The sequence below is a fragment of the Phyllobates terribilis genome, unplaced genomic scaffold (assembly GCF_046119375.1).
Source record: "Phyllobates terribilis strain yellow unplaced genomic scaffold, ASM4611937v1 Scaffold_2__4_contigs__length_985480577, whole genome shotgun sequence".
NCBI classification, from domain to species: domain Eukaryota; kingdom Metazoa; phylum Chordata; class Amphibia; order Anura; family Dendrobatidae; genus Phyllobates; species Phyllobates terribilis.
The window spans coordinates 78,076,591-78,098,275 of record NW_027362762.1 but is presented as its reverse complement, the minus strand read 5'-3'; the positions used below and the strand labels follow the sequence as shown (position 1 = coordinate 78,098,275).

The 21,685-nt window shown below is 44.3% G+C and overlaps 1 protein-coding gene across 2 annotated transcripts in view; it reads left to right on the top strand.

Moving 5' to 3' along the window:
- Nucleotides 1-21,685, top strand: part of CNTN5 (contactin 5) — a 2,189,536-nt gene that overhangs the window by 1,834,470 nt on the left and 333,381 nt on the right. For both annotated transcript variants that reach the window (XM_073662155.1, XM_073662156.1), the window contains one exon: nt 20,565-20,685. In XM_073662155.1, coding sequence (XP_073518256.1) covers nt 20,565-20,685 — 121 coding nt within the window. The remainder of the gene's footprint in view (nt 1-20,564; nt 20,686-21,685) is intronic.

Below are 21,685 nucleotides of genomic sequence, written 5' to 3'. Positions count from 1 at the left end.
TCTGGTATATTTTCCGTAAAGAAAAACAGTAGTGTCTCCTGACTGTTGTGACACAAAAATATATCTGTTGAAAATAGTCTTGTGTAGGCCCGACATCCCAGTGTGGTTTCGCAGTTCCATGGGTCAAATCGCTGTACTATCCAGTTTTGGGCCTTTGGTATCTAAAAAAAAGCAGTTTGAGTGTGTCGCTCACTGTTCAGCCACAAATATCTCTATTTAAAAAAGTGTGGTATACCCCAGTAAACAATAACTGTGGTTTTGCCATCCCACGGTAAAAAATCTCTATTATTCAGGTTTTGGTATATTTTCCGTAAAGAAAAACAGTAGTGTCTCCTGACTGTTGTGACACAAAAATATATCTGTTGAAAATAGTCTGGTGTAGGCCCGACATCCCAGTGTGGTTTCGCAGTTCCACGGGTCAAATCGCTGTATTATCCAGTTTTGGGCCTTTGGTATCTAGAAAAAAAGCAGTTTGAGTGTGTCGCTCACTGTTCAGCCGCAAATATCTCTATTTAAAAAAGTGTGGTATACCCCAGTAAACAATAACTGTAGTTTTCCTCTTCCACGGCTCTAATCTACTTTTTATTACCCTTTTTCCATTGATAGTGCAAGTGTAAGCTATTTTACTTCATTTACAATGGGCAAGGCGCGTGGCAAGGGACGTGGAAGTGGACGTTCTGGTGATGGTTCGTGCAGAGGACGGGGCCGTGGCCAAGGTGAAAATGTGCCACAACCAACAGCCACATCTTCTCGCTCCCACTTCTTGACCGAATTACTAGGGAAGCACAGAACAACACCAGTATTGAGAACTGATCAGTGTGAACAGGTTATTAATTGGATAGCAGATAATACTTCCAGTTACCTGGGCACCACCACCTCCGGTCTGTCTTCCACATGGTCAACTCTTAGTAGCCGTGAGTCTCGACCGCATACTCCTCCTCACCCTGATGCTCCTTCCTCCCACCATGCCGAGTGTCATCAGACAGCAAGTGATCCCACACTTGGACACTCTGAAGAGCTGTTCACTGGTCCATTTCCATATTTGGGCCCCTCGCCTGATACGCTTTAAGTGGTGGAAGAGGAGATCCCATGTTGCGATGCCCAAATATTTGAACAGCCACGGCCACAGGAAGTCGACGTTGGCAATCTGTCACAAGAGGTGGACGATGACGAGACACAATTGCCAGGAAGTGAGGAGGAGGATCGTGGTGCGCAAGTGGAAGAGGAGGAGGTGGTGGATGATCTAGTAACTGACCCAACGTGGAAGGAGGACATGCAGAGTGAGGCCAGCAGCATACAAGGGGAGGGAGGCAGAGTACCCCAACAGGAAGGAAGAAGCAGTGTGGTGGCCGCAGACAGAAGGCAGGCAACCGTTCCCCGTAACACCAACACGAGGCACGTTGCGAGTTCAAGCGGTAGGTCTTCCAGAGTCTGGAATTTTTTTAAAGACTCTGCTGATAATCCCAAAAAGGCCATATGTTCCACTTGCCATGCCAGCATCAGCAGGGGTGACAAAACTACGAGCCTGACCACCACCAGCATGATCAGGCACATGGCAGAAAAGCACCCGACTTTGTGGGACGAAACCCAGGGTCCACGACCAGTGTCAGCGGGTGTCACTACTGCTTCTTCCACTGTTGTGCGTGCAATAGAACCCCTGTTGTGTGTGCAAGGCAATCCCCTGTCCATACTGCATGTAAAGATGCCCCCTCCTCTCAGTCTTCACTTGTTATGGCAGTTTCTCAAGAAACAGCATCAACGTCCACGTCCACGTCCCACTGCAGCGTTCAATTGTCCATATCCCAGACCTTTGAACGAAAGCGGAAATTCGCAGCTAACACCCCACAGGCCACAGTCCTAAATTCGCACATTTCACGACTGCTTGCGTTGGAAATGCTGCCTTTTAGGCTGGTGGAGACGGAATCCTTCCGCAATCTTACGGTGGTGGCCGTCCCTCAGTACTCGGTTCCCAGCCGACACTATTTTGCCCGGTGTGCCATCCTCGCACTACACAAGCACGTGTCCCAAAGCATCTGCCGTGCCCTCAACAACGCAGTTACAGGTAGAGTCCACCTGACAACGGACACATGGACAAATTCTTGTGGCCAGGGACGGTACATCTCTCTGACGGCACACTGGGTAAACATAGTGGAAGCCGGGACCCAGTCGGACCTTGGGACGGAACACATCCTCCCCACACCGAGGATTGCGGACCCTATGTCATTCAGAGTTGCCCCCACAGTGTACAGCTCCTGCGCATCCTCCTCCTCCTCCTCCTCCTCATGTTCAGCCTCCATCTCAGATATCACCACATCAGTTACAAGCTGGAAGCATTGCAGTATTGCCTGCGCCAAGCGGCAACAGGCTGTGCTGAAACTCATAAGCTTAGGTGATAAACCTCACACTGCTTGTGAGTTGTGGACAGCTGTGAAAGAGCAGGCAGATCTGTGGCTGAGACCGCTGAACCTACATCCCGGCATGGTCGTGTGTGACAATGGCCGTAAACTGGTGGCGGCTCTGAGGCGAGGTGAGATCACACACGTACCATGCCTGGCTCATGTGCTTAACCTCGTGGTTCAGCGGTTTCTTAAATCGTACCCCGAGTTGCCAGATCTGCTCGTGAAAGTACGCCGCCTGTCAGCTCATTTTCGCAAGTCGGCTACAGCTTCCACCGCCCTTGCTGTGTTGCAGCAGCGTTTGCACCTTCCGGCACACCGACTGGTGTGTGATGTCCCCACACGTTGGAACTCTACCCTCCACATGTTGCAAAGGATTTGTGAGCAGAAGAGAGCAGTTGTGGAGTACCAGCTGCAACAAGGCCATCGATATTCAGGTCAGACTCCACACATAAGGCCTCAGGAGTGGACCTGGATGTCTGACATATGTACCATCCTGACAAACTTTGAGGAGGCCACCAAGATGGTGAGTGGCGATGACGCCATCATTAGTGTCAGCATCCCACTTGTCTGTCTTTTGCAACGCTCTCTGCAGAGAATTAAAGAGGAGGCATTGCAGCCAGAGTATGATGAGATGGATCAAGAAGCCGTAGCGGGCGATTACACACAGCCCAGCCTCATCTCATCCCAACGTGCATTGGGGGACAATGAGGGAGAGAAGGAGGAGGATGAGGAAGAAAAGGAGCTGCTATCATGCGTTGTAGACGGTAGTACCTGTACAAGTGTCATACCGACGGTTCAGCGTGGGTGGCCTGAGGACAGGGGGGAGGAGGAAGAGGAGGAAGAGGAGGAGGAGGAGGAGAGCATGGTCAGTCGTCATCTTGGTGAGGACACGGAAATCTTGCCCGTTACCAGTCTGGCACGCATGGCTGACTTTATGTTACGCTGCCTTAACCGTGACCCTCGCGTTGTCAAAATGTTGGGTGACAGTCATTACTGGTTGGTGACACTTGTAGACCCCCGCTACAAGGAGAACTTTCACTCTCTTATTCCTGAGGTGGAGAGGTCTACAAAAATGGGGCAGTACCAGAAGGCCCTTGCTGCAGAACTCTTAAAAAAATTCCTATCTGAACACGCTAGCGGCAGAGGTCACAGTTCGTTGCCCAACCAAGGCGTACAGGCGAGAGAGATGCAACTCCAATCCAGCAGAGGCAGGGGAACACTGTCAACGTTCTGGGACAGTTTTCTGACACCCGCCCAGCTTACAGGCCCTGAGGCGCAGGGTACTCTCACAAGGAGTGGAAAGTTTCAAAAGATGGTGAGGGAGTACCTTGCCGACCGTACCAGCGTCCTCCGTGATTCCTCTGTGCCTTTTAATTATTGGGTATCCAAGCTGGACACTTGGAATGAACTCGCTCTGTACGCCTTGGAGGTCCTGGCCTGCCCTGCCGCTAGCGTGTTATCGGAGCGTGTTTTTAGTGCCGCTGGGGGAATTATAACTGATAATCGCACTCGCCTGTCAACTGACAATGCTGACAAGCTGACCCTTATCAAAATGAACAAGGGCTGGATTGGGCCAGACTTCTCATCACCACCAAATGACAGCAGAGTAACATAAAGTCAAATCCACTGTGTTATTTCGGGAGGTGTATTCACATGCACCGCTTCACATCCACACATGGGTATACGCTTCCTCGTTTCGGCTGTTTTATCTTCTTCTCCTTATCATCAGCCTCCACCACCACTATACCACCAGGGTGCCAGCATTGCAAGTTCCTCCGTCCTTATTTTTGGCAGCTTTTGCTTGGAAAGCATAAGCAAATACTATGGGACACCCACTCCCCAATAATGGGACTTATGTTTGTAATATGCTATAATGCATGGCTCTTGTAAGGGGCATTGCAAGTTGCTCCGTCCGAATTTTTGGCAGCTTTTGCTTGCAAGGCATAAGCAAATACTATGGGACACCCACTCCCCAATAATGGGACTTATGTTTGTAATATGCTGTACTGCATGGCTCTTGTAAGGGGCATTGCAAGTTGCTCCGTCCTAATTTTTGGCAGCTTTTGCTTGGAAAGCATAAGCAAATACTATGGGAGACCCACTCCCCAATAATGGGACTTATGTTTGTAATATGCTGTACTGCATGGCTCTTGTAAGGGGCATTGCAAGTTGCTCCGTCCTAATTTTTGGCAGCTTTTGCTTGCAAGGCATAAGCAAATACTATGGGACACCCACTCCCCAATAATGGGACTTATGTTTGTAATATGCTGTAATGCATGGCTCTTGTAAGGGGCATTGCAAGTTGCTCCGTCCGAATTTTTGGCAGCTTTTGCTTGCAAGGCATAAGCAAATACTATGGGACACCCAATCCCCAATAATGGGACTTATGTTTGTAATATGCTGTACTGCATGGCTCTTGTAAGGGGCATTGCAAGTTGCTCCGTCCTAATTTTTGGCAGCTTTTGCTTGGAAAGCATAAGCAAATACTATGGGAGACCCACTCCCCAATAATGGGACTTATGTTTGTAATATGCTGTACTGCATGGCTCTTGTAAGGGGAATTGCAAGTTGCTCCGTCCTAATTTTTGGCAGCTTTTGCTTGCAAGGCATAAGCAAATACTATGGGAGACCCACTCCCCAATAATGGGACTTATGTTTGTAATATGCTGTACTGCATGGCTCTTGTAAGGGGCATTGCAAGTTGCTCCGTCCTAATTTTTGGCAGCTTTTGCTTGCAAGGCATAAGCAAATACTATGGGACACCCACTCCCCAATAATAGGACTTATGTTTGTAATATGCTGTACTGCATGGCTCCTGTAAGGGGCATTGCAAGTTGCTCCGTCCTAATTTTTGGCAGCTTTTGCTTGGAAAGCATAAGCAAATACTATGGGAGACCCACTCCCCAATAATGGGACTTATGTTTGTAATATGCTGTACTGCATGGCTCTTGTAAGGGGCATTGCAAGTTGCTCCGTCCTAATTTTTGGCAGCTTTTGCTTGCAAGGCATAAGCAAATACTACGGGAGACCCACTCCCCAATAATGGGACTTATGTTTGTAATATGCTGTACTGCATGGCTCTTGTAAGGGGCATTGCAAGTTGCTCCGTCCTAATTTTTGGCAGCTATTGCTTGCAAGGCATAAGCAAATACTATGGGACACCCACTCCCCAATAATGGGACTTATGTTTGTAATATGCTGTACTGCATGGCTCTTGTAAGGGACATTGCAAGTTGCTCCGTCCTAATTTTTGGCAGCTTTTGCTTGCAAGGCATAAGCAAATACTATGGGAGACCCACTCCCCAATAATGGGACTTATGTTTGTAATATGCTGTACTGCATGGCTCTTGTAAGGGGCATTACAAGTTGCTCCGTCCTAATTTTTGGCAGCTTTTGCTTGCAAGGCGTAAGCAAATACTATGGGACACCCACTCCCCAATAATGGGACTTATGTTTGTAATATGCTGTACTGCATGGCTCTTGTAAGGGGCATTGCAAGTTGCTCCGTCCTAATTTTTGGCAGCTTTTGCTTGCAAGGCATAAGCAAATACTATGGGACACCCACTCCCCAACAATGGGACTTATGTTTGTAATATGCTGTACTGCATGGCTCTTGTAAGGGGCATTGCAAGTTGCTCCGTCCTAATTTTTGGCAGCTTTTGCTTGGAAAGCATAAGCAAATACTATGGGAGACCCACTCCCCAATAATGGGACTTATGTTTGTAATATGCTGTACTGCATGGCTCTTGTAAGGGGCATTGCAAGTTGCTCCGTCCTAATTTTTGGCAGCTTTTGCTTGCAAGGCATAAGCAAATACTATGGGAGACCCACTCCCCAATAATGGGACTTATGTTTGTAATATGCTGTACTGCATGGCTCTTGTAAGGGGCATTGCAAGTTGCTCCTTCCTAATTTTTGGCAGCTTTTGCTTGCAAGGCATAAGCAAATACTATGGGAGACCCACTCCCCAATAATGGGACTTATGTTTGTAATATGCTGTACTGCATGGCTCTTGTAAGGGGCATTGCAAGTTGCTCCGTACTAATTTTTGGCAGCTTTTGCTTGCAAGGCATAAGCAAATACTATGGGAGACCCACTCCCCAATAATGGGACTTATGTTTGTAATATGCTGTACTGCATGTGATGCGCCCCCTGGGCCGTGTGTACACGTGTGTGGGATACCCGGTGCCGGGTCTCTGGGGTCTGTAGTCTCCGTGGCGGTGACCCAGTCCCGTGGCTCAGGCTGGTCAAACCAGTGGCAGTCTTTCTTAGGTTTTGAGGTTAATTGTCCGACTGCGCCACCCGTGGATTGCGGTCAGGGAGTACCACCGCTGCGAGGCAGACCGCTGAGGCTGGTGTTGTGTGTGCAGCAGAGAATGGGATAACTCCCCACGGGAGGAGTATAGCCTCAGGGCAGTGAGTGTGGATGATGGGGGTGATGGTGCACGAGCGCAGCAGGAACGACTCAGAGTCTTTGCAGTGCAGTTCAGGGTCTTTACTGATGATTATAAGGTAGACCCTCCCGGGAGTACTGGCTAGCATAAGAGGCCTGGTCAGTCTGTGAGCAAGCAGGAGTTCCCCTGGCCAGGTTGAGTTGTAGGCCTCCCCGTCTGTCTGCACTCTTCCTGGCTACCTTGCTGTAAGCGGGTAGAAGTAACCCACATCCCTGAGTGTACCGTGTAGTGCTCACCCGTATGGCTGGTGACTTGGGGCCTTCTGTTAGCCTCCGCTCCATGACAGCGGTGCTGGTCCCTTGCTTGTGACTGAGCCTCCGGGCTTCTATGGCCAGAGGACCTGAAATCCCCTGCCGGCTGGTTTCTGCTGCTGGATATATAAGTCCTCACAGCCTCGGACTCCTGTGTCCGGTTCCTATTGTCTTCTGCCAGGGCGAGCTCTGCTCAGCTTCCAGCCCCTGGTCTTTAGCTCCTAGCTCCTACAGAGCTCCTTGCTGTTACTTTCCCTTGCTCTCACTCTGACTCTGACTGTTCTCTGTTCTCTGACTCACTCAACCCCGCCCCAGATCCAGTTTATAAGGGCAGAATTCTCCCCTCCCAGGACTAGGGCAGGAGGATGTTGCATGTTTAAGGGATCCTGACCAGGAAACCTCCCACTTGCTCTCCGACGTAATATCTCTATTACTGTGGTGACCAGACCCCTGGGGTGCCACACATGGCTCTTGTAAGGGGCATTGCAGTTCCTCATAATTTTTGGAAAGCCTTCCATTCACTGCTTAGGCCAACAGTGCACAGGAGACCCAGTTGCTATAAATGGAAAAAAAGGTTTAGTTAACGCCCTCTGACCTCCATGTCATTTCCAAGGGGCATTGGAGTGCCTCGAAATTTTTGGTAGGCATTGCACTCACAGTATGCCCTATAACTGTGTAGCCGAACCGCTCCTTTTGCTACAGAAACATATCCTACAAGACATATCTGGTTGACTGGCCTGATATTGATGTGAATGGTCCCTGTTCCTCCTGCTCTTTCTCCTTTGCCACTACCTCATCCATCATTTATCACCTGAAGCTTTGTTTTAACGGGAGTCATAGAACTTGGATAGTAGCAGGAAAACATCCAGCAATCCTCGGATGAGGTAGGATATGCGCCAAAACGCTGACCACCTCAGGCCTAGCCGCTACTACATACATGCGCTTGCATTACAACAAAACAAAGCAGATGCTAACTTCTATCATCCTCATCATGCTCCTCACCTTGGCACTCTCAACTCCCCTGATGGAGAAGCCAGGGCCCACCGGAGGAGTCTGATAGTCCGGTGGGCTCGGCCAATGCTGCCCTAAAACAGGCCAGGCTAAGAAAAGTGTGGGAAAGGTTACCAGGACAAATAGGGGTGGCTGGGGACCGAGTATGGACACCCGGCCACCCCCTGGAGGCTGGGGAGCAAGCGGGGACACCCGTCCACCAGGCGGCTGGGGACTGAGTATGGATACCAGGCCGCCGACACAGCCATGGCGTGGTGGCCAGATTCCGTCTCCACATGCCTAAAAGGCCCAATTTAAAGTGCAAGCAAGCAAGCAGTATGGTATTGCAGCCTGGGGGTGGGTGGCAGGCTGCATACTTGCGCTTGCATTGCAAGGAATGGGAGAGGTACAATTGAACACTGCCCTGGGGCAAGGACTTGAATGGGGATAGTTGCAAGTCTGCAACGACAGGTGCAAGGTGGGAGGCATCTTCGCATGTACCATGAACAGAGGTTTGGCATGCACACACTACAGCGGAATAGGCTCTCCTTCCCACTAAATGCACTGGGGAGGGCACAGGTAATGTTTTGGTATACGCGCTTAATCTTTTGTATAAGGCACACCAGGACAAATAGGGGCGGCTGGGGACTGAGTATGGATACCTCGCTGCCGAAGCAGCCATGAGGTAGTGGCCAGCTTCAGCCTCCTCCAAACTAAAAGGCCCCATTTCAAGTGCAAGCTAGCAGTATAGAATTGCAGTCTGGGGGTGGGTGGGTGGCAGGCTGCACACTTACACTTGCATTAAAAGAAAACATAGCAGATGCTAACTTCTGTCATCATCATCATGCTCCTCACCTTGGCACTCTCAACTCTACCGATGGAGAAGTCAGGGCCCACCGGAGGAGTCTGGCTGTCTGGTGGGCTCGTCCAATGCTGCCTAAAGCAGGCCGGGCTAAGAAAAGTGTGTGGGGGGATGTTCCAAGGAGAAATAGGGGCTGCTGGGGACCGTTTATGGACACCCGGCTGCCCCCAGGCGGCTGGGGAACGTGTGCGGACACCCGGCCGCGGGGCGGCTGGGGATCGAGTATGGACACCCGGCCGCCAACACAGCCATGACGTGGTGGCCAGATTCCGCCTCCACATGCCTAAAAGGCCCAATTTCAAGTTCAAGCAAGCAAGCAGTATGGTATTGCAGCCTGGGGGTGGGTGGGTGGCAGGCTGCATACTTGCGCTTGTATTGCAAGGAATGGGGGAGGTACAATTGAACACTGCCCTGGGACTAGAACTTGCATGGGGATAGTTGCAAGTCTGCATCTTCTGATGCGGCAAGGATCACTTATGATGGGCACACTTTTAGACAGTGACCTGGGAGTCAGAGATGCTTCCAGGGGTCTTCCCCATGCTGTTCCCATGTCTTTTCAGCACTTTATGCATGTGTCACACAGCACATGGCCAGATAAGGTTGTAAAATGTTAAAATGACATTTCCCGGTGAATGCATTTGTCATAGTTGAAAGCAATACAAAAGTGCAAAAACGCATAAAAAATGCTACTTGTGAACATAGCCGAAGGTGTGGAGGAGTATTTTTGTTTTTGGTAATTTATTTTAACTTATACACAAGTCTTTTCCCTGGAAAGGATGTTCCTTAACATATTTCACAGGAAAAAAGTTTCACTTTCGTTTTTGAACGTTTTATTGTGAGCCCGTAAAAGTGGCTTAATATCTCTGACCACGTTGTTGACAGCAGTGACCTGGGGGTCAGAAATGCTTCCTGGGGCGATCCCCATGCTGTCCCCATGTCATTTGAGCACTATCACTATCGTTTTGGGCACTTGTTAGGCTTTTAAAAGACTGCCGGGGGTGCCACCGCAAAAATGCTCGAGTCTCCCATAGACTAACATTGGGCTCGTTACTCGGGTCGAGCACCCGAGTATCACGGCGAGCTCGGCCCGAGCTTCGAGCACCCAAGCATTTTAGTGCTCGCTCAACACTATTTCTGATATTAGCAACTGTTGGCATCAATATTGTAATTCTAAGTTAAGATAACGGAAGCACGACCAATGCTCATTAAGGCATCACAAGACAGGTTCAAGAGTGAGTCCAGGAAAAATCTAAATCTGCATTAAAAAAATCACTTTAAGCAATGAACAGGACGTTGGTCGGACAAGTAGACAATTAGCCCATAATATTGCTGTTGTAACTCTTTCCTATTTATTCCAATCAATCTGATTTACAATACAAGACTCTGCCCATGTATGAGAGATTTGCATTTACACTATATCTATATACCAGATTATGGAGTATGCAAAGCAGTCATCAAAGCAAAAGGTGGCTACTTTGAAGAACCTAGAATATAAGACATATTTTCAGTTGTTTCACACTTTTTTGTTAAGTATATAATTCCACATGTGTTAATTCATAATTTTGATGCCTTCAGTGTGAATGTACAATTTTCATAGTCATGAAAATACAGAAAAATCTTTAAATGAGAAGGTGTGTCCCAACTTTTGGTCTGTACTGTATTTTAGAGTTAGTCATAAAGGGTATTATGCATTTTTATATAACTTTAGAAAAGTTTTTTATGAAGACAACTACTATTTCAAATAAGACTAGCCTAACATTCAGCTAATCAACATTGTCAAGTCCTTGGCCTATTCACAAAACACAATATGCAATTGCATGGCTTGGTCAAACTCACACCTCAGCCTTGAGAGAAGCCACGAGTTTCCTAAAATAAACTAATATTAATGCAATCAGTCTGGACATTAATGGACTTAATTTTCTAAATTTTTCTAGGTTCTATAGTTTTTGCCACAGTAGAAATCAAGAATGCATAGTCTTATGCCCCTGAGAGGCAACCTCTGAAAAACTCCCCTTTCTAGAGGAACTGCATTGCTGGAAAACAAATGGAAACAGATATTGTCCCATGCCATGTTAAACTGTTGAAGAAAAATATTGGGTTCAAAAGTCCTTGGTGGTAAAACTGTAAAGGTGGACCTAGTTTTATTTATCCTATACATTTTTTTTCACTTCTACGTACTGGATTTCACTGGTAATGACAAAACAATTAAGGTTAATTTATAAGGATGTCACAAAGGTTCTGTGCTCCATGGTTCCCACCGCCCTCCCGACTCTACCATCCGGTCTCCTTTCTCAGTCTAGTTTTTCCAATATACAGTGGCTACATAAAGCATTCAGACCCCTTTAAATTTTTCACTCTTTGTTTCATTGCAGCCATTTGGTAAATTCTAAAAAGTTCATTTTTTCTCATTAAAGTACACTCTGCACTCCATCTTGACTGAAAAAAAAACAGAAATGTAGACATTTTTGCAAATTTATTAAAAAAGAAAAACTGAAATATCACATGATCTTAAGTATTCAGACCCTTTGCTCAGCATTGAGTAGAAGCACCCTTTTGAGCTAGTACAGCCATGAGTCTTCTTGGGAATGATGCAACAAGTTTTTCACACCTGGATTTGGGGATCCTCTACCATTCTTCCTTGCAGATCCTCTCCAGTTCCGTCAGGTTGGATGGTGCACGTTGGTGGACAGCCATTTTCAGGTCTCTCCAGAGATGCTCAATTGGGTTTAGGTCTGGGCTCTGGCTGGGCCAGTCAAGAATGGTCACAGAGTTGTTCTGAAGCCACTCCTTTGTTATTTTAGCTGTGTGCTTAGGTCATTGTCTTGTTGGAAGGTGAACCTTTGGCCAGGTCTGAGGTCCAGAGCACTCTGAAAGAGGTCTTCATCCAGGATTTTTCTGTACTTGGCCGCATTCATGTTTCCTTCAATTGGAACCCCTCGTCCTGTCCCTGCAGCTGAAAAACATCCCCATAGCATGATGCAGCCACCACCATGTTTCACTGTTGGGATTGTATTGGGCAGGTGATGAGCAGTGCCTGGTTTTCTCCACACATACCGCTTAGAATTATCACCAAAAAGTTCTTTCTTCAGACCAGAGAATTTTATTTCTCGTAGTCTGGGAGTCCTTCATGTGTTTTTGAGCAAATTTTATGCGGACTTTCATATGTCTTGCACTGAGGAGAGGCTTCTGTCGGGCCACTCTGCCTTAAAAGCCCGACTGGTGGAGGGCTGCAGTGATAGTTGACTTTGTGGAACTTTCTCCCATCTCCCTACTACATCTCTGGAGCTCAGCCACAGTGATCTTGGGGTTCTTTTTTACCTCTCTCACCAAGGCTTTTCTCCCACGATTGCTCAGTTTGGCTGGACAGCCAGGTGTAGGAAGACTTCTGGTGGTCCCAAACTTCTTCCATTTAAGGATTATGGAGGCCACTGTGCTCTTAGGAACCTTTAGTAATGCAGAAATTCTTTTGTAACCTTGGCCAGATCTGTGTCCTTCCACAGTTCTGTCTCTGAGCTCCTTGGGCAGTTCCTTTGAGCTCATGATTCTCATTTGGTCTGACATGCACTGTGAGCTGTGAGGTCTTATATAAACAGGTGTGTGCCTTTCCAAATCAAGTCCTATCAGTTTAATTAAACACAGCTGGACTCCAGTGAAGGAGTAGAACCATCTCAAGGAGGATCACAAGGAAATGGACAGCATGTGACTTAAATATGAGTGTCTGAGCAAAGGGTCTGAATACTTATGACCATGTGATATTTCAGTTTTTCTTTTTTAATAAATTTGCAAAAATTTCTACATTTCTGTTTTTTTTTCAGTCAAGATGGGGTGCAGAGTGCACTGTAATGAGAAAAAAAATGAACTTTTTAGAATTTGCTAAATCGCTGCAATGAAACAAAGAGTGAAAAATTTAAAGGGGTCTGAATACATTCTGTACCCACTGTAGCTGGTAAAGTCACAACTGGATGGGAAGAAATGGTTGTCATTAGGTGCATGGGTGTCTTCAGCACTACTGAACCTGTGGGTTGCAGGATTATTATATCAGGTATCCTCTTTATATAAAGGCCATGGGCAATAACCTGTTAGTTACTAGTTCAACAATCCTCTACAGCTAAGAAGAGGTAGCTCCTTCCAATGGAGTCTACATATCTCCATAACTCCCATGTGTAGATGGCCATGCACACTTCTCCTATGTGTAGTATCAGGTGGGGTACAGTGGAGGTCTCCATCAATATTCTGCCTAGTAACCTCCGCAGACAAATCTTCTGCTAAGACATGACACAGTCAAGTAGAAAATAAAATGTTTTTTTTGAAAATTTTAAGTCTAATACATATACTGTATTTTGAGGTTGTAGATAGGACAGGTTAATTGTTTTCAACTTTAAGTACTCCACAATATTGTACAGCCAAACAAGCATTTAAGAAAGAGTTCAGGTCAACTCCATTGGTCAATTTATGGTAGAAAATACGGCGAGGCAAAATAAAAACTCTTCTCGGAGTCTATGGTGTCTTTGGAGTTTCGAAACCTTTCAACTTTTATTTGATGCCGTGTGATAAATATGTGGATTTATCAGTAAGTAAGTGACTTTTTGCACCTACTGTTATTTGTCAAAATATTTCCAGCTGAGTACCAAGGAGGGGGCAAGAAAAGTCATTTTGTTTGTGTTCCAAAATATGAATTCAATCTGGTCTTCATCATAAAGCAACGAGAGAGAGAAAAAAAAATCTCCGTACAGGTGAAAGTGACAGATAGCAAAGATAAAAAAGACTGAATAACTATTTTAGGTTCTGCTGAAGATTCATTTCTGAGATTTCTTCTTTTTTTTTGCTGAACGGAAAATGACAAACAATATTTTTTTTTTTTGCAAAATGATTTTCTATCCGAAAGTGAAGGTTGAAGTAAATTCATAGAAGAGCAACTCGAAGAGATTACTCAGCAGTAAAGAAATGTTTAATTATAGGGAACATTTGACAACAATGGTTTGTCTACTGAGTAGCCTTTCCAGATGCCATCATTATGCAGACATGTCACCCGGACCAGGGAGCACCTCATAATTACTGATAATGTCACCTTTTATTCAGCCCACCCGAATCTCACTGGTAGGGTGAACTGTAATGTTCTTGTCTAATCTCATCAGCATTTCTGCAGACGTTTGATTGCTGAAAATTATATGTATATGACATTCCGCAAGGAGTATTTTTAGCAATTTTGTAACATTTGCACTAAAAGATATTATGCAACCTGCAATCTCTGCAACTTACACACTAGGGAATCGTTTTAAAGGGTGTCAGGAGGACGTCTGCAACAAATGGAGCTTAAATGACAAAATGTTAAAAAAAGGTTCAAGAATTGGTAGCAATCAGAGTGTTGTAATATGAAATTATACTAGTAAAAATTGCTTAATAACTTATTTATTCATCTATCTATCTATCTATTTACCTATCAATTGTCCTATGTATTGTATATATCTCATCAAACACACTCTTTGACCAACTACAATCCGACTTCCATCCCCTACACTCTAATGAAGCTGCCTTAATGAAAGTTGCAAATGACCTGTTAACCCTAGAACGCATGACCATAAAAATTTACACTTTCACATACCTGGGGCCTTTTAGGCCCGTGTGCAAATAATATATAAATGACCAACTGGAAATGACAAACAACTATATACCTGAGGAATACCTAGAGTTTCAAAATTCTAACTAAAGAAATCTTGTAGAAAATAGAATACAATTAACAGGGCGGGCCTGCGAGGCCCCAGGTATGCGTTCTATGGTTAACTGCCAAAGTCAACAGGCAATACTCTGTTCTCCTCCTCTTAGACCTGTCCTGTGCCTTCTATATTACTCGGTACTTCTCCTGTAAAATGTGTCCTCTGCTTTCTACATTATTCTGTACTACTCCTCTTAGACCTGTCCTCTGCCTTTTTTAATACTCTGTGCACCTTCTCCTAGACATGTCCTCTGCCTTCTACTTTACGCCATACTCATCTTCCTAGACCTGTCCTCTGCCTTCTACATTACTCTGTACTCCTCTTCCTAGATCTGTCCTCTGCCATCTACATTACTCTGTACTCCTCCTCTTAGACCTGTCTCTTGCTTTCTACATTACTCTGTACTACTCCTCCTAGATCTGTCTTTTGCTCTCTACTTTACTGTACTCCTCCTCTTAGACCTGTCCTCTGTCTTCTACATTATTCTGTACACCTCCTGCTATGCTAAACCTGTCCTCTGCCTGCTACATTACTCTGTTCTCCTCCTCTTAGATATGTCCTCTGCCTTCCACATTACTCTGTACTCCTCATCCTAGACTTCTCCTCCGCCTTCCACATTACTCTGTACTCCTCCTCCTAGACCTGTCCTTTGCATTCTTCATTACTCTTTACTCTTGTAAGACCCGCCTTAAGCCTTTGACACAGTTGACCTGTACCTCCTACTCCAGATCTTCTTTTCACTTGACATCAAAGACCTTGCCCTCTCCTGGATCTCCTCATACCTTGCTAACCACACATATAGCGCATCCCATTCCCATGCTATTTCTTTATCTGTCTGTGCCCCTCAAGGCTCTGTCCTGTCCTGGAATTCCTACCCTTTACCATCTATAACTTTGACTTGGGACTAAATATAAAGTCCCATGACTTCCAATACCACCAATATGCTGATAACTCTGAAATCTACCTCTATGGCCCAGGTGTTGCTTCTCTTCTGTCCAGAATCCCAGCTTGGCTATGAGTCATATCCTCCTTCTTCTCATCAAAACGCAATGTGGAAAAAAAAATAACTTATCCTCTTTCCTCCATCTCACTCAACACTTTACCCTGTGTCACAAGTCTGCTGCCTCAGTGTGACTTAGCCTCTGCTGTGTTCAAACTGCACATCCACAAGCACTTCGCCTCCAACTCAAAAATATTACCAGAATTTGTCCCTTCCTGAACCCTTAATCTACTAAAATGTTAGTGCTTGCCCTCATCATCTCCCGCCTTGTCTACTGCAATATCCTCCTCTGTGGCCTCCCAGTTAACACTTTCTCACCTCTCCAGTCCATCCTTAACTCTACTGCCTGACTAATCCACCTCTCAATTTGCTACTCTCTCGCCCCTCACCTCTGCCATCTTGTACATTCCTCACTCAACTGTCTACAAGATTTCTCTTTATTATCTTGATTATCCATCATACTCTGGAATTTAGGGCCTCAGCATGTATGATTGCCCTTCATGAATGAAACCATCAGATGCTACCTGAAAACTCATCTCTTCAGGAAATGCAGCCTACAATAACCCCACTGTCATCTCACTACGTCTGAAGCTGCTGCAAACTCCCAAACCTACTGTCTCATTCCTCAACACTCTCTATATTGTGAGGACAGAGCCCTCTTTCTTCCTCTCTATATCATATCAGTCTATCACTGTCTATATTCAAAAATTCATTAAAACACTATAAAAAATATATTCGCCATGATGTGCAGACTGATGCATTTCTGAGATGTAAACCACACTTAGTCATATGTGTGTTTTACCAGTATCTATCTGCTTTTCTCATATTACTTTTGTATTTTTTCTCATCTATCTATCTATCTATCTATAGTGGGTACGGAAAGTATTCAGACCCCTTTAAATTTTTCACTCTTTGTTTCATTGCAGCGATTTAGCAAATTCTAAAAAGTTCATTTTTTTTCTCATTACAGTACACTCTGCACCACATCTTGACTGAAAAAAAACAGAAATGTAGAAATTTTTGCAAATTTATTAAAAAAGAAAAACTGAAATATCATATGGTCATAAGTATTCAGACCCTTTGCTCAGACACTCATATTTAAGTCACATGTTGTCCATTTCCTTGTGATCCTCCTTGAGATGGTTCTACTCCTTCACTGGAGTCCAGCTGTGTTTAATTAAACTGATAGGACTTGATTTGGAAAGGCACACACCTGTTTATATAAGACCTCAAAGCTCACAGTGCATGTCAGACCAATTGAGAATCATGAGCGCAAAGGAACTGCCCAAGGAGCTCAGAGACATAATTGTGGCAAGGCACAGATCTGGCCAAACTTACAAACGAATCTCTGCATTACTCAAGGTTCCTAAGAGCACAGTGGCCTCCATAATCCTTAAATGGAAGAAGTGTGGGGCCACCAGAAGTCTTCCTAGACCTGTCCGTCCAGCCAAGCTGAGCAATCGTGGGAGAAGAGCCTTGGTGAGAGAGGTAAAGAAGAACCCCAAGATCCCTGTGGCTGAACTCCAGAGATGCAGTAGGGAGATGGGAGAAAGTTCCACAAAGTCAACTATCACTGCAGCCCTCCACTAGTCGGGCCTTTATGGCAGAGTGGCCAGACGGAAGCCTCTCCTCAGTGCAAGACATATGAAAGCCTGCATAGAGTTTGCTTAAAAACACATGAAGGACTCCCAGACTATGATAAATAAGATTCTCTGGTCTGATGATATGAAGATAGAACTTTTTGATGATAATTCTAAGTGGTATGTGTGGAGAAAACCAGGCACTGCTCATCACCTGCCCAATACAATCCCAACAGTGAAACATGGTGGTGGCAGCATCATGCTATGGGGGTGTTTTTCAGCTGCAGGGACTGGTTGCAATTGAAGGAAACATGAATGCGGCCAAGTACTGAGATATCCTGGATGAAAACCTCTTCCAGAGTGCTCTGGATCTCAGACTTGACCGAAGGTTCACCTTCCAACAAGACAATGACCCTAAGCCCTGACCTAAACCCAATTGAGCATCTCTGGAGAAACCTGAAAATGGCTGTCCACCAATGTTCACCATCCAACCTGACACAACTGGAGAGGATCTGCAAGGAAGAATGGTAGAGGATCCCCAAATCCAGGTGTGAAAAACTTGTTGCATCATTCCCAAGAAGAATTATGGCTGTACTAGCTCAAAAGGGGGCTTCTACTCAAAACTGAGCAAAGGGTCTGAATACTTATGACCATGTGATATATCATTTTTTACTTTTTTAATAAACTGGCAAAAATTTCAACATTTCTGTTTTTTTTTTCAGTCAAGATGGGGTGCAGAGTGTACTTTAATGAGAAAAAAAATGAACTTTTTAGAATTTACCAAATGGCTGCAATGAAACAAAGAGTGAAAAATTTAAAGGGGTCTGAATACTTTCCGTACCCAATCTACTATCTATCTATCTATCTATCTACTGTATATATCTATCAATCTATCTATCTATCTATCATCTATCTATCTATCCCATATCTATCTATCTACTGTATATATCTATCTATCTATCATCTATCTATCTATCTATTATCTATCCCATATCTATCTATCTATCTACTGTATATATCTATCAATCTATCTATCTATCTATCTATCTATCTACTTTTCTTTTCACATTGGAAACAGTTGTCTCTCATATTCATTGTTACCCCCTGCTAACTAATGTTCTGCTAATGTGATACTGATTGTAGTTTATGAAGGTGATGTCAGTTGTTTTGCAGAAAAGCTTCTCTACAAAGAATGGTGATATTAATAAAAAAATGACCAGTTTGATATAGATTCTGATTATTGCATATTACGCCAGTACGGACCATTGGATCAACACATTAACAACATACAGCTGCTGATATCTCCAGTGTCGGTGTCGGTTTTATCAGTGTCGGTGTCAGGCTAACATAGTTGCTTCTGTTTGTATCAGCTAATTAAACATTGTCATTTGTTAATTAATGCTGAGCATTGTGTTACTTGTTAAAGTAAAATGTGCTACATATGTATAACAGGTTCACCTGATTGGACTCGTGTCCCTGACATTTGTTACATGCACTCATATCCAAATGCATTCAATGGCTTTAGTGATGATTAGGATTTAAGAACTGTTGCATGACATTTTACTGTTTCTGTATACATCTGAGATCAGCTGTTATATGAAATACCTCGCATTTTAAAGAGAAATATGACATGCTAAGTAATAATGATTAGGGTGGAACGGACCCGTGGAAGTTTGGGTTCATCAGGTCCGACCAGACTTTAGTCCAAAGTTTGGTTTGGGTACCAGAACTCTCTCTTGTTTTTTTAGGTGTCAGTGGGGGCAGGGTATGATATGAGTTAGAAACCACTGCAGAGAGCATGCTAACGTGACTAGGAGCTGTAGGTCAACCTGTAGATCCACCCCTACTTAACAGACAACTGAAATCATATTTTGTTCAGCCAATCAAAACTGACTAGAAATGAACAAATAGATTTGATGCAAATTGAATTCATGTAAAATTTTTAAGAATTCCCTGAACCCAGAAAATTTGACCAATTTTGTAATTTGCTTTGACCACATTGCATCCTTATCCCAGAAGATAAGGATGACATGACCTCTGGTGTAGTCAGGAGGCAGGCTTCCCCAGGTAGCGTGTGTGAAAGCAAAGCAGTGAAGATTAGTGTGTGAGGAAAAGAGAATAATACAGAATTAATTAAATTAATAAGAAGGCAGAGATAGGAGAGTCTCTGTTAAACTGGACTCCTACTTGGCAGTTGCTGCTTGCTTGACCAGTGTGGTTATATTACTTCTCAATCACACATACATGGTATGATCAGACCATGTCCCTGCACAGTCAGACACAGCCATTACATAGTACACAGCAGGGGCACATTTATAAGATTATCTCAGCACAGGAACATTTTATTTAAACACATCCAATTGTGGAAGTTATTATTATTCCAAGATCTATTGATTAAATTGAACTTTTGTTTGTGGAAAAACCTCTTTAAAGAATTATGAAAGTCCATCAGCTCACTATAGATAGTGCACGGCCACTTCTCTTCATTATTAATCCATCATGTATCCACAAACGCCAACACAATGTTCTGGATAAAGTAAGGTATCCATTTATATTGTCACCAACACGTGGCCGGCACAATCAATACAGAGAGAAAAAAGATGAGAGGGACTGACGCGTTTCTGACCTTACATTCCTTACTCATGGTCTATATGGATTATGAGTAAGGATATGTCTGCTTTTAACTTGTTGATGAAGATATAAAAGAATCAAAGGCTTGCTGGAGTATATAACAAAGCAACATGGTTGTCCATGCCACTGTATAAATAGGCTGTACTGTAATATTTGACACAGCTGTATATGCTTGGACATTGTGTGCTCAAGTACTGCAGTGGAGGGGAGGCTGTGCATCGGCAAGAGCTGCTGCCCTTTTGTTTTTGCTGGTCGGGGGAGGTCTCAGATAGCACATTGTCAATGTGTTATCCGAGGCCTCCCCCGATCAGCAAGAACAAAATGTGACATTGATGAATTGATGGTCAATCTGGAAAAAGAAACCTTTAATGTAAGCATCACAGCCCATCAGGGGCCGTCCCATCTCTTGAGTCCATCCCCGCTTAACAAGTCCCACTTTCACATTGGCTACATATTTTCTGCTTTTATTTTGTTGTTGTTTGTTTCATGTTTTTTGCTACATTTTTCTCAAATTGCTGTGACAAATCTACAACAAAAATGCAATAAAATTGTCAGATGTAAAAGTAAATGTTACTCCACTCTCCAACTTATTTACCACATTTCTCATATTTTTATGCCACATTTGACAGTTGTAGGTATTTACATATATAATGCACTAAAATGGACATCCACTTCTTTTCCAGCAAGCGTCATCGGTGGATTTAATGATTAGAAACATCCTCCTGCTGCATGCTGGGAGATACGGCTGCAAGGTGCAGACCACGGCTGACAGTGTATCAGATGAGGCAGAACTTCTTGTTAGGGGTGAGTATGCTCACACATCTGCCATGATTTATCGCCTAGTGGCACTGGCATTGGGCGCCGGTGTGCTGAATTGGATGTTGCCATGTGACTCTGAAATGTTTGTAATGAGAGGGAATGGAATATGAAGATTTACAATGGAGCCAATAGCAGACGTTTGATGCAAATTATCTCCATGATGAACAGTAATTACATTTTCATGCACATTTGTGTGTCAACAGAAGAGACTAATGAATCAATGTAGAGCATCCCGGGCGACTTAACTACAGTGGATAAATTTATGCAAAGAGAATCGTGCAGTTTAATGTATGTAAACTAGTATGAAGAAATATGTATGCAGTCATACAGATAGTACTGTGATTACATGTCTGAATGGAGTCATCACTTATATACTGTTTAGAGAGCATATATTTGTATTGCATCTATATAAATATGTCAATATGTGCACTTTCATGCATATATGTAATATTGGGTGTGTATGCATGTATATGATAGAAGTTAATTAAAGTTGGACAAAAACATGTGTAGGACCCTGGAGCAGAGCCCTATGAACTTCTTTCCACCACCAGCATACCCAGCGCCTCTTCTAATGAGCAGTCCCCCACCATGCCAACGCGCGTCGCACTCATAGAATCATAGAATGTTAGAGTTGGAAGGGACCTCCAGGGTCATCTGGTCCAACCCCCTGCTCAATGCAGGACTCACTAAACCATCTCAGACAGATGTAATGATGTCACGGAGCCTATTCTTCAGAAGATGGGATGCCGCAAATAGTAGAAGGATGCCTTGCTCTGGTTCGGCAGTCACAGACTACCGACATGGCCACTAGACCAGTGTTCTTAGAATTTTTTTGTTCTACTCAAAGTATAGTAAGTAGTGGCAAATTTTTGCTACTATGTGTGTATGGGAGTTTAAAAGCCTATCGCCCTCATTTTGTTTTGTTTTGGGGGGGAGGGGGAATTTAGTGTAGAATTCAAATGAAAATTTCCCACTTTCTGAATAT